The sequence below is a fragment of the Sciurus carolinensis genome, chromosome 2, assembly GCF_902686445.1.
Source record: "Sciurus carolinensis chromosome 2, mSciCar1.2, whole genome shotgun sequence".
NCBI classification, from domain to species: domain Eukaryota; kingdom Metazoa; phylum Chordata; class Mammalia; order Rodentia; family Sciuridae; genus Sciurus; species Sciurus carolinensis.
In genome coordinates, this window is record NC_062214.1 from 2,210,262 (window position 1) to 2,228,735 (window position 18,474).

The window sequence follows — 18,474 nt, forward strand, 5'->3', positions numbered from 1 at the left end:
ACCTCTGTAGATGTGTTTAGCTCTAAAAGTGCAGAAATGTACTTCTGGTAGGTTCTAGCTTAAGTTCAAATAGAAATAGGCTTTAATTTATGCTCAGAAAAATAAAAATAGATTAATAGGATCCAAGTCAAGCTGCTAGAAGAGGTTTTTCTGTGCCAAAAGAGAGGCACTGTGAGTTTCCCTAAACAGGTTATCATTTTAACACTGTAAAGCACTAGATTTATTTTTTAAATAGCAAAACTACAATTATCTCTGCACGTCCCATATCGCCACTCTGCAGTGCTCCAGCATAACGAACCGACTGTCAGTGATACGAGCGGATGAGAGTGTCTGCGCCATGCAGACGGCCAGCCTTATCAAAACCCAACTGCATTAATCCTTTTCCTTACATCAAAAATCAAATAACTTCCCAGAGAGAGGCCATAGTCTCACCAAGAGCAGTTCCACTGGGAGACGGCAAGTTGAGATTACCAGTGCAGTGTGTTAGGAAATAAAATAGATAACAGTTTGCTTCCCGTCCTGCTGATGTTCAGAACTAGGACTCCTTCAGAAAAACACAGACAAGGGTCTTGAATTGCACATAGTCTTACTGTCAGCATTTGCCATCCCTGAGGGTGAACAGGAAAATCTTCAATAAACAATGCATTCATTCATGATGCCATTTTCTGACAAGTAAAGTTTGAATCACATGGCATTTAAGCAGAAGGAAATAATAATATTTAAACCTTGATAAGGGGGAACTGCAATAAGAGGACTCCTGGGTAACCACATGGAGGGGATGCCTTCCTGATAGAATGAGCATCTTTCATAGTGAGGAAACAATGTGATTTTCCACCTGGCAGGGAGGAGCAGCCATGCAGAGGGCAGCCTGGTGTCTGCAGCCTGCTTATCTCAGGAGCAGCTCCTTGGCTCCCCTGGGGCTGTAGGAGGTGATTAATTAGTGCCTTCTTGAAGCCACAACCTGAGAAAGCTACTGGAGGACTTTTTATGTGTACATCAGAGAATGATATTCCTCCAGAATTTTCCTTTTAGAAGCCAACAATGGGGCTAGTCTCTGACAATTCTGAGCAACAGCAGGCTGAAGTCTCAGGCTGCTAAGAGGACTGAGGCCCAGCCTGAAGAGGACTCTCCTTGGAGCTGCTTTTGTACAGTGAGGAAAAGCTATTAATGACACATCTGTAAGTGAAAGAAGGAGTCAACCAAGTATGAGAACATCTTTGTGTTTCTTGCCTGGTTCTCCCTGGCAGTTCCCCACCCATCTGCTCCCCATCCATTCCCACCCCTCAGTTGGCCTGGCCTCTTGCTCAGTGAACTAACTGCCTTATTTGAACACAGCAAGCATGAGACAAGTGGGTCAGCCCAAGTCCCACCCTGACCCCCAAAGCAAACCTTGGCACACTAAGGGGAGAACTCATCCACACTTCATTTTTATTTTTCAATTGTAAAAAATGAAACCAAGATTCTCTCATATTGTGACAGAACCATCTCGTTAATGGCACCTTTTCCTTTGTTCCAGTGGGCAGGTACAACCTTGAGGTTGACAGTGCTGAAAAATCCAATTCTTCCTTTACACTCACATGGCCTCATGCTCCATATGAGAATGACAGGTGAGAGCCACCACTGCAGAATCAGGGGTGCAGGAGAGATCATCAGAATTTAGATGCTGACATATGAACTTCCAGGCTGGCGCCTCATATTCCAAGACAGTAGAATCATGGCCTATGGCTCCATGCCAGCTTGCAGGGTAATTTAATCCTGCTCACAAAGAGATTACAGACAGCTAACTGGCCCTCTTTTGCACTGATTCAGCAAGTTGGATGCAGAGGGCCATCTTCTATCACTAGGAAAGAAGAATCTCCATTGTCAATGGGCTCAGTTTAATAAAGCAGGAGATGCTACACCCAAAGGGCACTGGGATATTAGCATGCAGAGAGAAATTAGTTTTTAAGTCGGGATCTCCACACATCCTCTAGCAACATAGGCCTGTGCTCCACCCACTCAATCCTGCACCCCAAGTAAAGAAAACGAGGCAGGGAAGTGGAGGTGGTGGTGCCAGGATGGAGTCCTTATTCTCCCACCTCCCAGATCTCCGGCTAAAATCTCAGAAGGTTCTGGAACCTATTTGTGTGTGAATTCCAATCTAAAAAGTGAGGATAATCCCATTCTCACATCACAGGCTGTACAAAGTCTGCCCATGCCATCATATTTTAAATGCAGCATTTTTAGAGAATATTATGTTCATGGTATTTAATACTCCCATAGCATCACAGAGGAGACTCAGAGGGACAGTTCAGGTTTCTTCAGGTGGCCACATTGCTCCCCAATAAAATGCATCTGCAGTTTTCAGGACTACAAATCCAGAAAATGTGTTAAGAGTTTAAGCCAAAAATACCCCAGAGAAACACCTTCGCCACTTGGCAGACTCACTACCTCTCTCACAAGTACCATCCCCCAACCATGAAGAAAAGACACTTGATGCTCTCACACACACCCGGCCATTTTCAAAGAATGCAAGACTTCAAAATGGATTTCTAAGGCCCCTGTAATTTTGGCAGCATGACATTTTATGTCTTATAAGCTATTTTTATTAGCCAGGATTGTAGAAAATTGACGTTTACCAGCCATTAACCTTTCAAGCATGTAACTCTATTTCTTCCCCATATAGAAGTCTATCTTACACTTCCATGAGGATCAATCCTTAAGTGGTCTAGTTCACTCAAGACAAAAAAGTTGCTGGGCATGGTAGTGCCTGCCTGTAATCCCAGTTACATGGGAGGCTGAGGCAGGAGGATTGAAAATTCAAGGTTAGCTGTGCAATGTAGAGACACCCTGCCTCAAAATAAAATTTAAAAGAAAAGGCTCAAGGGTTGAATGTTTTCTCTCATATGTGGAAACTAGACCATAATGAGGGGGAAAGTGGGAGTCCTATTCAAATAGAAGGGAGCCGAGGTAGAGTAGAGGAAGGGGGTGAGGGGAAGGCGGGGGAAAGGGAAGAGAGAAATGGTGGAACAGAGCTGACCAGCCTATGCTATGTGCATATATGAATATACCAAGCAGTTCCACCTTTGTGTATATCTATTCAGCAATATTTGTATAAAACATGTAAATAATAAAAGACCAAGTAAACAGAAAGAGGGGAACAGGAGAGAGAGGAGGGAAGAGGGGGACATGCTAGGGACTGACGTACAGCAATTATATTCCATGCATGTGTGGCAATGTCAGAAAGAACCCCAATGGTCTGTACAACTGTAATGCTGTAATGAGAAGAAATACAAAATTAAAAAGGAAGGAAGAAAGGGGAGGTGGCTCCCTGGTGGAATGCTCACCTAGCAAGCATGAAGCCCTAGATCCAGACCCCCAGGGTGGAAAGAGAAATGAATGAAAAAGAAAGAAGGTCAGCATGAAGAGAACCCTCTCATTGAGCAAATGTAAGTTCTATGATTTTCTGAACGCGGCCACAATTTTATAGCCTCGAGTCTCACCGTGGAATTCATTTCATCTTAAAATGTAAGAACTAGATAAGTAAGTTGTACATTCCCTCCTTGATAAGACAGAAGGTGGCAAAGAACACAAAAATCTAAGGGAGAAGCCCAGCTTTGGGCCTGTGACCAATGGAGCACCCTGCCCAGTCCATCAGCGCACAAGCATTAAACACCGCATGACGTAATCCAACCCCACTGACACCCTATTAATAAATAACAGCAGCAGTAACTCGTCCCTGTGCTGCCTGTCCCCCCAAAGCCTGGGGGGTTTTAAATAAGTCACTCCATAATTTATTTATTCAATTTTAAAAACATGCCTTTGCCAAAAGGTCCCTGGCCACACATCAAAACGTAAAGGCCAATGAGGGAACAGTCCCCAAACAAAGCCATAAAACCCATCAAATGAAGCCACTGCCTAATGGAGGAATTACTGCCTCAAAGGCCAGCCCACGTGCTCTGCCTTGCAGGGGCCAGACTGCAGAGCGGGGTTGCTGGGCGGACAGAAACAGAAGTGCCCATGTCTTAAAGCATGCCATGCCACTCGGCCCGGGGCAAAGTCTTCGGGCAGGCAGGGGACTGTGGGGATTTGGAAGCAGTGCTGCAGGGAACTCTGAGGGCCTGCTTCCTGCAGCAGCTTGGAAGACTGAGGCCAGCACAGGGACTTTGGTGCTCACGGTTGTCAGGCGGGGAGAGGGGTGACTACCCCACAGGAATCAGAGACGAGGAGAGCAGGACTGGAATCTGCACTAAGGTCAGGGCGGGCCAGCTCAGCCAGCTGTCCCCACAGGCCTAGCATGTCCCCACACTCCTTGCACACACTGCCACAAAATGGGAATTACCTCCCATCTAGCAAGGTGGCACAGGTCACCAAGGCAGGGGACAGGCTGATGCCATATGGCTGATAACTGAGGCCTGAACCCCAAAGCCAATCAGACTCTGAACCCAGATCTCCAACAGGGGAGTCCAGTTCCCAGGTGATGCCCAAGGCAGGGGCGGAGGGTGAGCCTCGAAGCAGGTAGCCCTGGTTCAACCCCTGTTCCTCCAGGGCCAGTGGAAGTAACGTGACAAGGGACCCAACCATCAGCACCCTGAGCTCCGCCCAGAGGGTAATCAATGAGCTCCCTGCTGCAGAGCGAGTGGCTAGCACAGGCCAGGCACCTGCATGGATCCTGGCCCAGGGTGCACCGGCCCAAGAGACGAGGAGGACAGGGCGGCTGGGCTGTCCACTTCTGCAGTGGGGTGAGTGGATGATGACAGGCTGCCACAGGCCCTGACTACAGCCTCCTTAACTAGTGCCAGTGGTGTCCCTGACGCGTCACTGGGCCTCTGTAAGTGTCCCACCACGGGAGAGGGGGCAGGGTGCCTCTCCTTCCATGTTCTTGCTGATGCAGCAGCTCCCGCCTGCTCTGCCCTGCCACCTGGCTTTGGTGGGGTTTGGCTGAGCTGCCAAGACACCAGTAGGGAAATGTCTCCACAGCCTCAAGGCTGCTTCCCTCCCTTAGGCCCAGGCCTCTCCTTGGGCTCCACACTGGGGAGGTGATGGCCTGCCATCCTGGTGCCCATTGTATCTGAACCGGCCAGTCCCACTCCTGTCCCAGCACCAGCTCTGGGGCCACCACAACCCAGAAAGATGGACAGCCAAGCTGCATGACCCTCAGCCAGCACACCCGGTGAGCACAGAGCTCCCTGCAGGTCCCAAGGACTCCTTTGTGCACCAGGGACCCAGAAGCAGGGAAGGCCACCCCTGCATCTCAGGCAGCGGCAGCACCGGATGTGGCCTCAGACCTGGGTTGGCACCCTGTCCCAAGCCTGTGCAAGCCGGCCCTGGCAGCGTGAGGGCCAGGTGGCAGATGCAGCTGCCCAGACACGAGGAACGAGTCAGCCAGAAACAGTGGCTCTTGCCTTTCCCCCGGACGGCAGTTTGGGGGAGAGAAGGCGCGTTCATTCGCTTCCCCGCAGGCCTCCCCATCTCATCAGCAGAGGGAGCGAGCCTTCCCTCTGCCGCTACGGAACGGCCCTCTCCGGAAGGCAGTCCTGAGATTAACAAAACATTTACAATGCAGCTACTTGATATCCTCTGAGCTACTATCCTTGTTAAGGCTCCATCTGACAGAGGCCGAAGCTGGAAGAAGAGATGCTGCAGATACATGTTGATCCCAGTGAAATCATTCTGTGTCTCACTTTATGACATAAAACAACACATCACGACACGGAAGCACCTCCTTTGCCATGGGGGTGAGAAGAAGGTGGGCACCGTGTCACCTGGGCTGCACCTCAGGAAGCCGGGTACCAATGGCAGACACCTTCACAGATAACAGCCGCTCATGAGGAGGCTGACCCTGGAAGTCTGGGGCTGAAAATCCTCTAAGCCTGAAGCCCTCAGGCTTTTGTGAATATCAGATTCCCTGGGAGATGGATTAATAGGCAGAATTTCCAATTCAGTGGGTGGATTAGTTCCCCGTGGCTGCTGTAACAAGTGACCACAAACTTGGTGGCTTAAGATAACAGAAATGTGTTCTTCTGTAGTTTGGAGGCAAAGCCTGCACCTGTGGTGCCAGTAGGGCAGCACTCCCTCCAAGGCTGCAGCTGATGGTCCTGGCCTCTTCCGGCCTCCTGTGACTTCAGCTGCTCTCGTCTCTGCTTCCGTTTCCCAAGACCTCCCCCCTGCATCTGTGTCTCATCTTCTGAGAAAAGCTGTCATCAGATTTAGGGCACATCCAGTTAGCCCAGGACAATCTCATCTCGAGATCCTTAAGGACCTCTGCAAAGACCCTTCCTCCAAACCAGGCCTCATTCAGAGGCTGTGAGTAGAGCATCTCTAGATGGCCACTGTCCATCTCACTGTACTGGACAGGACAGTGGAGACCTGGGACAGGACCCAGGAGCCTGACAAGATCAGCAAGGTCCCCCAGACAGGCAGTTCCTAGACCAGAGTGGAACATCCTACTCTTTGCTTTGCAGCAAGGAACCAAGGCCCTGGCGGGGGCAGCGGAGGAGCAAGTACACACTAGAACCTGCCTCCCCCCAGTCAAGAGTTCTCTGCTCCTTTGGTGGCTGGGGGCCTGCATTCCTGTCGGCCCTTCTGTGGGCAGAGGCTGGGCTTCAAACCCTGGAAAACTCGCATGCCAAGCCTCCTCAGTTGTCCAAGCAAAGCAATGCAGACAGCTGCCATGCTTACAGCTGGGCAGCAAAAACAAATGCAGAGCAAACCCCCGATGGTTCTCCAAGTCAGACACAACTGCAGCCACCCACAGCTGGGCCCGTGTCCTCCTGAGGCCCACATGGCATCTGCACACCCACACTTGGGGGCTGCAAGTCAATCCAGTCACATTCCAAATGGAAAGTGCCCCCATCCCAGGGACGAGCGTGCCTCTTATCACCTGCGCGGGGCAGGGAAGCACCACAGCTCCTGAGGGCCACCTGCCATTAGCCAGGCATGGGGTGGAGCTAGTAGGCCCTGAGAATATTTATCGGTCGCTGAAAGCTTACCTTAATCCTCCCTAAATCCCCACACGCTGTCAGCAAGGAAATGGAGAATCCAAACACTGCGAGTGGAAATAGCAGACTAGAGGCTGCCATGGGCTGCAGTGACGTCCCCTCAGCCTCCTGTAGTGAGCTCTGCAGGAGGCAGCTGCCCACCAGAGCCCTAATTACAGACACCAGGTGAAGCAGGAGGTTCCACAGGGTGGGGGCTCTGAACAGGCAGGATGGGCCAAGAGCTGCAGAGGCGGGGCTGAGCCTGGAGCTCCTGCTGACAGGTCTCCCTCCCATACAAGGCCCTGCTTCCGGGGTTCCTCCGTGGAGTGGGGGCGCCAGAGACCATGGAGGCGCTGCTGGAACCACGGCTCACAGTGCTTCGCGTGGGATACACCACAAGCCCTTGACGTGTGTCACCAGAGAAACCACCACACGCCCTGCCAGGCCACGCCGTCAGACACTCGCAGTCGGCAGAACAGTGGTGCCCTGGAGAGGGCCTCATCCTGACCCAGAGCTGGTGAGCACCCTGCCTGTGCGCTCAGGGACCCTGCAGATGTGACTGAGGTGAGCACACAAGGCGGGAGATCATCCTGGATCATGCTGGAGGGCCCACAGCAATCGCAAAGATTCTCAAGTGGAAGACGAAGGCGAGGCGCGGAGCTGTGACCAAGGAGACAGGCAGAGGTTCTGCAGGGCTGGCCTGCGGTGGGAGGCGGGCCTGGAGCCGGGGCAGCACCTCCGCCCGGAGGCCGCAGAACCAGCCCCACTGACGGGACACCTCCATGCAGCCCAGCAAGGTCTACTTCCCTCTCCTGACACCCAAACTGCAAGATAATGAATTTGCGCTGTTAAGTCGCTATGTTTGCGGTGATCTATACTAAAATAAGAACACACAATTTGTAAGCTAAGCAAATCTCCCCCGGAGAAGGCAGTGGGGCCACAGTCCCACAGACCCGCCCCTCCGTGCCACACCTGACCTGGGGCAGGCATGGTAGAAGCATCATATCTGAGGACATGTCAGCACATGGTAAGTCCCCAAAACTCCGCTGCTTCCCTGGACGGCATTGGAAGAAAATGGCTTTGGAAGCACAACTGGCCAAAGTTGATCAAATAGGGCCTTTTGCTTTGTTCTCTTTGGATCAGGAACTAAAGAGCCCTGCCCAGCCCACGGTGAGGAGCCCTGGAGGCAGTACTGGAGGGCGCCAGGAGAGGGCAGCCTGGAGCCGGGGCAGCAAGGCACCTGCCTCCTCTGCGGAAGATCAGCTCAGTGTGCGACCACCACAGTGCCCTCTGGGGACTCGGGCAGTGCACAAGAGCACACCTGGGGAGAACAGCGTCCTTGAAGGGAAGACACTTCACTCAGCTCGAGGAATGTTTTATGGTGGAATTCACAGGAGGAAACACGGCTCCTTCGAGAAGTCAGAATAATAGGCACATTTTTTGAAAAGACGAATGCTGACTTGCTCTCTCTCTGTTTGTGATTAGTTCTGGCATTTATTTAACCAAAGTTTCAAAGAAGAAAGAAAGGAAAAGAGAGAAGGAGGGAGGGAAGAGGGAGAAGAAAGGAGAGAGGGAGGGAGAGGAAGGGAGGGAGGAGGAAGGAGAGGGAGGGAGGGAGGGAGAGGGAGGAGGAAAGAGAGGGAGGGAGCCTTCTCCTTAATTTTAACCCACATCCATTTGCTGCCTGAGAGAATTCACAAAATTTCCACATTTTGAAATTAATATCATGAAGCAAACACTAGAGGTAACTATGTACCAAATATACTTCATTTAAACTGTAGTATGAATTTCATTGTGATTAAAAAAAGAAGAAAAAATAACCCTACAGGGTAGAGTTAGAAAATCACTATTTCTGAAACAAAGACTTTGCAGGTCTTGGTAGCTGATACGGAACTCCAAGCACCATTCAGTCAGAGTGGAGGTGCTCCTGAGCGGGTAGGTCACACAGAGGGGCAGGCCCTGCAGAAGGCACACACATGGAGACATGAGCAAGCCTCTCACCAGTGTCCTCTCAGGCGACTGTGTGAGGGAGCCCACATGTGACCTGAAATCTGCCTCGCCAAGGTCCTGGGGCCCAGGCACAGTAAGCACCATGACGGTCCAGGGCATAAGCCCAGCTCCAGGCAGAGCGGCTTCCTGGGCTGGACCCTTCATCAGGGTCCTTTCTTGCACTGTCCCCAGCACGGCGCAGTCAGAAAGCGGGTGAGAACCTGGCCTGCACTGTCCCCAGCACGGCCCAGTCAGAAAGCGGGTGAGAACCTGGCCCTGGGACTGTCCGCTGGCATCACAGAATTCCAACCCTTCCCATCCCAGGGCTGGTGTGCAAATCCCCGGTGTCTATGGAGTGTGGACCCATTTCAGAGAAGTCCTTGGACACCAGCAACCATGGCCAGGGCCTTCTGACACACCGGCCTCATGTGCTGCAGCTGTCTGCGTGGAGAGACCACCAGCAGGTCTGAATGCTCGGTCACCGCTGACGGCAGGACACGGCCTGACCACGGCCCTGGACATCTGGAGCCTCCTGTCTATAGATGGCTGCAGTGCTCTGAAACCCACCTGAGGGGCATCACAGGAGAGGTGGAATGCGCAGCAGGAAGGAGGGTCTGAGGAGGGGCAAGCTAACCGCACCCTGGGCCAATCTCTGGGTCTCGCCGATGGCCAGCTTCTGAGCCCCAGCAAGGGACCCATCCTGCCTCTGGAAGGGCTTTTGTGAAGGCTGAAGGAGGTGGCACCCAGAGTCAGTGCAGCCTGACCCCACCGCACTCCCTCCCCTGAGGTTCAACTGACACACAGGTTCCCAAACACGAAGCCTAACTCCTGTTCAAGTCACAGACCGGGAGCGCACATGTCCACCTCTGTAGCTCGCCCGTCAGCGCAGAGGACGGAGCCTCCAGACTCAGAATCCTGGCGCAGGGTGCAGAATGCAGGGGACTGTCCCCATGTGCAGCGAGGCCACCAGGCGCCTCCCCTGGGCTGCAAGGCGGAGCAGCCAGACACAGCCACAAACAGGTTTGTGCGGGCAGAGGGCAAAGGAGACGTAGCTCCTGGGAGAGTCCCTGTGTGAACTGCGGCCAGCGAGCCGGCTCCAGCTGCCGCTTCCTGCCTTCCCACTGTGCCCTCCTCGCCTTCATCCAAACCCTGGGACCAGTCCAACTGCAGCGGGGAAGTTGCTGAAAGCCCACCACAGTGGCCAGTGACCAGCCAGGACTGTCTCTCAAGAGGGCCAAAGAGGGGTGGTGAGGACAGGCAGGACTCGCGCCCTGGGCGGCTCAGGGCGAGGCCCGTGGCATCCGGCTGCAGGAGCATGTCATGGGGACGCTCATTTCGTTTGTCCACAGACACTCGAGTGCCCGAGGAGACCTCAGGATTCGGTATGCTGGACGGAGACACTGACTCACAAAGAGCAGGGGCTCAGGGCGCCTGGAGGGAGCCTGGGGTGGCCGGCTGGAGGGTGCGCTACCTTCCCCTGAGCCAGGGAGGCGTGCGGCGGCAGGTGACCAGCTCGACTGCGGGGTCCCTGATTTGTCACCTCTCAGGGGACAGTGTGCAGGGCTCTGCAGGTGTTCAAGGACACCACCTGGGCCAGGTCTCCCCACCCTCCTCAGCCACAGACACCACCGGCTGCACCCCAGACATCGGGTCTGCTCCAAGAAGAGGAGAGGCGAGGCCCAGCGCAGAAGCAAGGTCCACTGGGCCTCCTCCTTTCCACCAGCACAAAGCCCGGCAGGCCCTGAGCCTCGCCTGGTCGACCAGCACGCCTGTGTGGGCACAGGGTCAGCACAGGAGAGGTCGGTGGGTAGGCGGACAGTGGACCTGGAAGGGCAGCTCGCAGGGCCTAGAAGCCCAGCAGGTGAGCCACCCGCTTGACCACTCCCCGCGATATTCTCTGCCGTGGGCGCACCAAGGACACGGAGGTGGGAGCGGCGCCGTCGCTTCCTCTGACTGAGGAGCGCTGCTGGGTGGCGTGTCCGGGGCACGCCACGCACCTGGCCTTCGCTGTCTACAGAGGCAGAGGCCAAGCTGGACCACGGGGCACAGCAACCCTGTGGCAAAGACGGTGCTTCTGGCCCCGCTCTCCACGCTGGGACGGACTCTCAGAGGCGGACCCAGGCCCTGCCGGGACCTCTCCCCGGCACCTGTCTCACGTCTGCACGTGCCTAAGAGTCACTCCCCATCCGCTGCCTGTCCACTCTCAGGCCTGCTGCTGAGGCCGGGGAGGCTCTGTGCAGCAGACTCCAAGGCTGTCACCTCGGCACCCTTTCCTCCCTCCTTCCTAAAGCAGATCCCAATCACGTCAAGCAGTCTGCCCATTAGTAAGGGGATGAATTATCATGGACCTAAGTCAAACATGACCACGATTCTGTCCTCCCAACCTCCCTGCCTCATTCAGCTAGAGACATGCTACCGAGTTCTAGCCAATGAGAACCTCTGCAGTGATGCTGAGAAAGCTTCTGCTTTCTTCATACAGGTAAGATATGCACAACAGTGCTACCATTCCCTCCTTCATCTGCTCTGAACTCAGATGCAACTGTGGAGCCATAGCAGCTAGTTTGTAATGATGAGGTAATAAAATGACAAGCCAAACATGGTAAAATGGTAATAATGGAGAACATCAGGCTTGTGATAACATTACTTATCTGCTGCTCCCACCCTTGACCATATCTCTGCTCTACTGTAAAGTGAGAAAAACTAAACCCCATTTATTAAGATTCTGCTAATTGGGTTTTATCGTATTGACCAAGAATATCCTGAAGTGACATAAATAGTGAACAAGAATGAGGGGGCTCCTGCCTATGTGACCCTTACATTTTGAGGTGGTTGTCCAGACAACGTAAACTCTCCAAGGAAGAAGCCGAGTGTGGCACAAGGACCCAGGAGGGACCCAAGCAGATGGGACACTGGGGGGCAGAAGTTGCATAAGTACATAATTAAAAGCAAAACTCTTCTTCCTATGTCGTCTGAACCCACAGTGTACACACTCCCCTCAGGTAAGGCCCAGCCCTCCTGCCCCTCAGCACAGCACCCCCCACCTTCTCCTTCCCTCCAACATTAGGGGGAGTGACCCTGGAGCCCTCCGCTGCCCCCACAGGGCTCTGCTGCAAAGCTGCTGTGCTGTCCAGCGCTCTGCATGCCAGCTGGAGGGCAGTGCAGGTCACTGCGGAGGGCGGCAGCCTCTGGGCAGGCTGACCATTAATTATTAACAAAGAGAGAAAAAGACACCAGCCGAGCAGTTGCTCCAGCCTGAAGTACGGCTGAGCCCGGGAGGACGGCTCGCCCGCCCCAGTTCAGGTGTCACCACGCATGGTCGAGACCACAGCCAAAGCGAACTACCCAGAAACAAAACCCAGGCAAGGCAATCCATGCCGGTCGCTCCAGTAAAAGCAGACAGGTACCCAGGTGGAGGGGACGGGGACGCTGCAGATCGGCCTGGGAGCACCTGCAACTCCACACTTAGCAGCCTCACTCCTCCGAAGGTCCTCAGTACGTAGTATTTGTTACCCTATTGGGGGAAACTATTTTAAGCCTAATTAGCATGAAATTTTTGGAATGCAAATGCTTTTCATTTAGACATAAAACAAAATGCCACGACATTTCTTCCATCCATTTATCATAAACAAGTTAATTACTGCGTAACAAATCGTTCCTGCTAGAGATTGTGTCTGGGGCTGCTGCGAGCTGACTCAGGCAGAGGGGGAGCCTCGGAGTGGTCGTTAGCAGCTTATGGCGAACTTACAACAAAGCCTGCTCGGCGAAGCTTTGCTTGTCAAATGAAGGTTAAGTTCTCTCTGTTGGAATAGCTCAGTTATAAGCAGCCGTTACCTATTTAACGCGACTCCTACCAGAGCAACAGGAACACCGCTCATTTATTTTTGACACACCATCTTCGCTGTGTTCCTGCAGTTGCAAAGTTTTCTACACACACAGAAAGGTTTACGTGTCCTGGCTTGCGTGAATTGCAGCTTTAGCTGTGTCTGCACATGTGTGAAATTATTTCTCAGTCTTCCTTAAAAACAACTCTCTGCTCCTGAGATGTGACACCTTAAGAAGAGCAAGGGGAAGGAAGCAGGAAGCGGGGTGCACCAGGCGCAGGAGGAGCTGAGGCGGGCGGAGAAGGCACCAGCGCGGTGGCCCTCAGCCTGCTCCCCTGAACCAGCTGAACCAGGCCTGAGACGAGCCGCGTCTTGGGAACAAGAAGTGCTTAGAAAGCGAGCTGCATATCCACAATGACCACAAGCCTGACTGCCTCCACCCAGGCGCAGGGACGCCCTGTCCGGAGTTAGGGGGACACCTTGGACACCCAGATGCCAGGCCCACATCTGATCAGTCATCCAGCTTCCCCACTGTACCGGCCAGGAGCAGGGCAGAGTGCAGCCCGCATGCCCGTGGGGACCGTCTCATGCAAGCATGAGGCCACACTCTTCTGTCAGGCAGGCCCACTGCTACCGCCCCCGAGTACGATGAACGCTCCAAGGTCGTATCAGGCTTATCCCCGTGCTGCCAGAGGCCCCAGAGGACAGACTCGACTCAGCAGAGGCACCTAGGAAGCACCCACAGCAGGCAGACAGCTCCACCTGTCCAGTGTGGTGGGCAGCAAAGTGCCGGGGCACCCCAGGACTCCTCTGCCAGCGCACGGGGATCTCAGTCAACCCAAGGACCCTGATAGATGCCTGTCCTGGCAAACTCCACAATGACACACATGCACAATTAGCAGAGCATCTCTTGAAAACATTTTCCCACCCACACCTCCAAGACAGCGAGCCCATTCTGCTCCCAGGCTGGCTACCGGCAGACTTTTTGTTTTTTCATAATCACTGAGAGTCAAAGGTATTACAAATTGAAAACCAAAAAATAAGTATGCAAAGTGGTGCCTGGTACAAATACAAGCCCGATTTACATGGCCAGAATAAATAAGGACCTCAGCAGGCTGGGTCTCGAAGGAAGGAGGGGGACAGAAATGTCCCCTCACTGTGCGTGACTTGGCGTACCACTGTGTGCACACACCCAGGAATGGGGAGCGGTCAACAGCCTGGAGAGCGTTTCGGTTTGAATGCTGAAATTCAGCTTCGACACGTTATAGAAAGTCTGCTCCCCACCAACACTCTGAAGTCAGCTCCAGGCTGCCACTTCTGAGAAACTGAGACCAAGAAGGGACAGTTCCTGGCCAAGGTGCTCCCAGCACAACTCAAACCTCAGGAAAGCAAGAACTGATTTATGCCCCCTTCTATGCAAATATAAAGTTTAATTAGTTCGTCTTAAAAAAGAAACAGATCGATGTACAGAATGATCTATTGTCGCGTGGGTTCCCGAGCTGCCTCCCGAGCACCCGTCACAAATGTGGACATGATCCTGCAATTACGACAAGGCTAATTGGTCGTTCCCTCCTGCGTGTTTCCGCGTTGTCAGTGGGGCAGTAATGAAAACGGATGCCACATTTGTGAACAGGACGTCTGTGGGCTTATTTACCGCATTCCCAACAACATCGTCTGCTTTATCATGCATTTCAGAGCAGGGATAATTTAAGAATTCAGAATTTCATACATAAAAATACTTGGTAAGAAAGTCTCTCTCTGCACATTATTTGGGTGACGTTACATCCGAATTCCAATTTGTTGCCCAGGAAATGATTCACCTCACTCAAAAATGACAGGGATACTGAATCATTCACCTTGATGCAAAATGCCTTTGAGGCCGACCAGTTTGCACCTCATGGACCTGGCAGCGGCCACCCGCGGCAGCTGACCGCCAAGACCAGCCAGGCCTTGCCTCTTCTGCCCAAGTGACCTCGGCCACAGCACAAAGACAACCGCGTCTACCCTTTGCGCCCTGTCCTACCTTTGAGCAGCCTCTCTCCTTGCAGAATATTTGGCGAGATTAATGCCGTGTAACCTTCTTCTGAGAATCCAGCCTTGCAGGTCTCGCTGGCTGTAAGATCCTCTTGTGCCTGAGAAGAGGGAGGAGACACATTAAACAGAAATAAGTTCACAGAAATGCAAACAAACCAACATTTATGGGGGGTGTACGTAGGTCTCTGACTGAGAGATGCTGAGAAGCCACAGTCTCCACCCAGAGCTGCATTCTCTGCTCTCTAGGGACTTAGGGATCCTGGACTGGGAGACTCGTCTTCGGCACGGGCAGCTGTGGGGAGCAGAGGGCCTGCTGACAGTCAGATTGGGGACCTGCCAGGTCTCATGGGCACATGGCAAGGGGAAGACGGCAGAGAAATGTCCAGCTGGGAGAAGACTTCAGGGTCAACCCATGGGGCATGGGGAACAGGCCAGAGTGCGGCCTTCAGGCTCCAGTGCTCTGGCTTTAGGTAGGTGGAGGAGAAACCCAACTTTCCCCTCTGCTGACCACAGGGAATGGGGGAGAAGAGGAAAGAGCAAGAAGGGGGAGTTTCCAGGAGGGGTTCATACTGGGCCAGGAGGCCAGCTCTGGAAGAGGCCGGGCAGAGGAATGAGCAAGTGGGGTAGGGAGGGGCTGTTCCCATCCTCCAGTCCTCCCCTCTCATCCATGGACACTAGTTTACCCCCTCCTCTTATCTCCAGCCCAACCAGGCAAGACTCCCCTAAATGACTAGGAAGGGCATATGTGCTTCTGTCCTGGGCAGTGGGCTCTGGAACTCTAGAGAGCAAGGCAGTAAGAAGCCAGGGGAGGACTGGGTCACCACAAGGCCCCGCCCAAGCTGCAGGGGGCGAAGAAGGAGGGGCAACGTTTGCAACTGCCTGGAAGCCAGCCCTGCTCCTCAGCGAGATCAGGAAGCCCAGGGCGCAGCCTGCACCCTGCAGTTGCGCTTCCAGGAGCCTCTGGAGCAGAACGCCTCCCTCTGGCCGCTGCCTCCAACCCCGCTTGTCACCGCTGCTGGGGCTTGAGCTCCAGAGGCTGCTCCTAGACCAGAGCTCAGCTCCTGCCACTGGCCTCATGCAAGCACCCTCCCACCCAAAAGCACAGAGCGGGAGGGAAGGCGGGGAGCAGCGTCTTTCCTTGGGTAAAGCTCCAAACCGCTGCTCCGTTCTTCGGAACGAAGCTCCAAATAGCACATACGCCGGAGTGGGGAGTGGGGAGGCGAAGCTCATCCCGGAAAGTTTTGATCCCCGAGGTGTGTGCCCAGCTCAACCCCGAACGACCCCCGGCCTCGGATGGGGCCTCCAGTCCCCGCGCTAGTTCGTTTCCGAGGTTAAGACAGCAAGGCCAGGGAGGAGGCAGAGAGACCGATCGGCCACGAGAGGGGGTTCCTGCAACTCCCGCGGCCCCTCTGCCTCTGCCAGCCGCCCACACCGCCCCTCCGGGCCCTGCACAGAGTGCGGCTGGGGACCCGGACGAGGGACTCGGCAGGAAGAAGTCGGGCGCGGGGCTCGCTCTCCCGGGGCGTAGTCCGGCCCTGCGCCCGCTGGTGCCAGGATTCCCGGCGCCTCTCCAAGTCGTGAGGACCCTGCCAGACACTGGGACTCCAGACTGCTCTGGGGGCTCGCAGCTAAGGTGCCTGGCGTTCGTTCGACATTAGACACCCATCCGCAGAGATGGACCCGCCAGCATCCACAGGACTGAGGCGGCAATGCGCTTCGAACCCCATTCCGGGGCAGGAGGGATCAGCCTCGGCGCCCCCACCCCTGATCTTCAGCCCGCTGCCGCCAGGCTCCCCACGCCCCTGCCCAAGCTGGGCTCGCCAACTCCGAAGGCGCGCGGCGCCCGGGCGATGGAGGGCGCGCCGGCTCCGCCAGCAGGCAGCCTGCCCCGGAGCAGGCGAGCCAGCTCCCGGTAGTGGCCGCGGCTTGGGGCGGCCGAAGGATGCTCGGCGGGTTCCGGCGCGGGCAAGATCCCCGGGTTCCCCACCCACCGCACTCCCACCCCGCTCCGCACCGCCGCTCCCCGCTGCCCCGGCGGCTCCTCGTTCCGCCGACCGCAGGCGGCTTAGCGGAGCGCGGGTACCGGGCTGGATGCAGCGGTGCGCGCGGTGAGGACGCCCGGCGCTGGCCGGGGAAGCCCGGGAGAGCCCCTCCGGGCGAGCGCGCGCTCCGCCGGCTCCGGGGCCCGGCCCGCGCTGCCCTGGGCTTGCGGGCGGCCGGGCAGGAAGCGGCAACTTACCCGGAGCGCGCCGGAGAGCGAGAGCAGCACCAGGAGCACGCCGGAGCCCGCGGTCATCTTCCCGCCGCGCCGCCCCGGCGCCCGCACGGTGCCTGGCGCCCAGAGCCCGCTCCCCGCCGCCGCCGCTCCGATCGCCGCCGCCGCCCGGGTAGCCGCCTCCGCCCGCGCCAGCCCCGAGCTCCGGCCACGCTGCGCCCGCCGCGCTCGCCGCCCCGGCTCCGGGAGCGAGGCCAAGACCGGCCGGCGGCGCGCTCCCTCGGGCCGGTGCGTCCGCCGGCCTCGCAGCCGCCCGCGCCTCTGTTCCGCGCGCAGAACTGCAGGTGAAGCCGCGCGGGCCGCCCGCGAGGCCCCGCCCCGCCGCCCCGCGCGGCTTGGCCTGACGCGGGCCTTAAAGGCGCCGCGCCCGCCGCCAGGCCGCCTCGCTGCGCCGCCGCCCCGGCCCCGCAGGTCGTCTGGAGCACGTTCGGGAGCAAAAGGCCAAGGACATTCCCTCTTCCGGAGCCACGGGGTAGGGGCCATGAAGACCGAAGAAGGCGCTGGGTGCCCGCCCCAGGTCCTTCTGGATGGGCTGCCCCCGCGGTCTTGGTCCAACTTCCTTCTCTAGCCCACGTTGGGAGTGGGCACTGCCATTGTGTCCTTTATTTTTCGGGTGTCTGCTCCCTGACTCCTCAGGCTCAGGCACTCGGGCAGCTCAGGACTGATGGCCACCACCTTGAGAGCCCAGCAGATGAGAAGGGGAGAGGCAGCAGTCCCTGCTCAGATTGCAGGGCTTTGCCGCCCTCCAGCTCTCAGGAATCTCCGAGGGTCTGGCTCCTGAGCTACCCTGAGGACTGGCAATGGGTCTAGTTCTGGTTTGTGCATCAAAACACAGTTAAGCCTGAGAGCCAAGAGACAAAGAGGCTGCGGGAAAGGAAGAAATCCTTGGACGGAAGAGCTGTCGGGCTTCAGTACCCGAGGCAAGGTGGCTCCCGTGTGATTTCCAACTGGGGGGACATCAAGTGATCATGGACTGAAATATGTGTACAACCTGGAAAGTTCAAGAAGGGTTCTGCATGGCTCCTTTTGGCATGGAGATTTGAAGGAAAGTGGTTTTGTTTGCTGCAATATTTCAGATTTTCTTTGTCTTGACTTGGAGGAGCTCTGTGTCCAGAATACAGTGGTCTGGTTTAAGAAGTACATTAGGAGGGGGAAGAAGATTGAGTGGCACTGTTGAGTCTCAAGGTCAGAGTCAACTTGGGCCAGAGAACAGGGACAACACCAGAAAGCCCCTTCCTTCCCTCCCTGCAGTACCCTCGCCCTTGGGCAGGTGGTCCTGTGGCTAGGGTTGAGTTACTATGAAGGAAATCTGGTTTTAAGTAACCCAGGAAGGGTGGAGTGCATGCTGTATTCCAGAGCATGGGGCTAGCTTTGTTTTCTCAACCAGAACCAGAAC

General features: G+C 55.4%; 1 protein-coding gene across 2 annotated transcripts in view; it reads right to left on the bottom strand.

Moving 5' to 3' along the window:
* The window catches only part of Cdh4 (cadherin 4), a 446,648-nt gene extending 429,429 nt beyond the window's left edge, over positions 1-17,219 (bottom strand). For both annotated transcript variants that reach the window (XM_047534707.1, XM_047534698.1), the window contains exons 1-2: positions 17,043-17,219; positions 14,793-14,901 (exon numbers count right to left, since the gene is read on the bottom strand). In XM_047534707.1, the coding sequence (XP_047390663.1) occupies positions 14,793-14,901; positions 17,043-17,099 (166 nt within the window). In that variant the 5' untranslated portion in view covers positions 17,100-17,219. The remainder of the gene's footprint in view (positions 1-14,792; positions 14,902-17,042) is intronic.
* Positions 17,220-18,474: the final 1,255 nt, after the last annotated feature.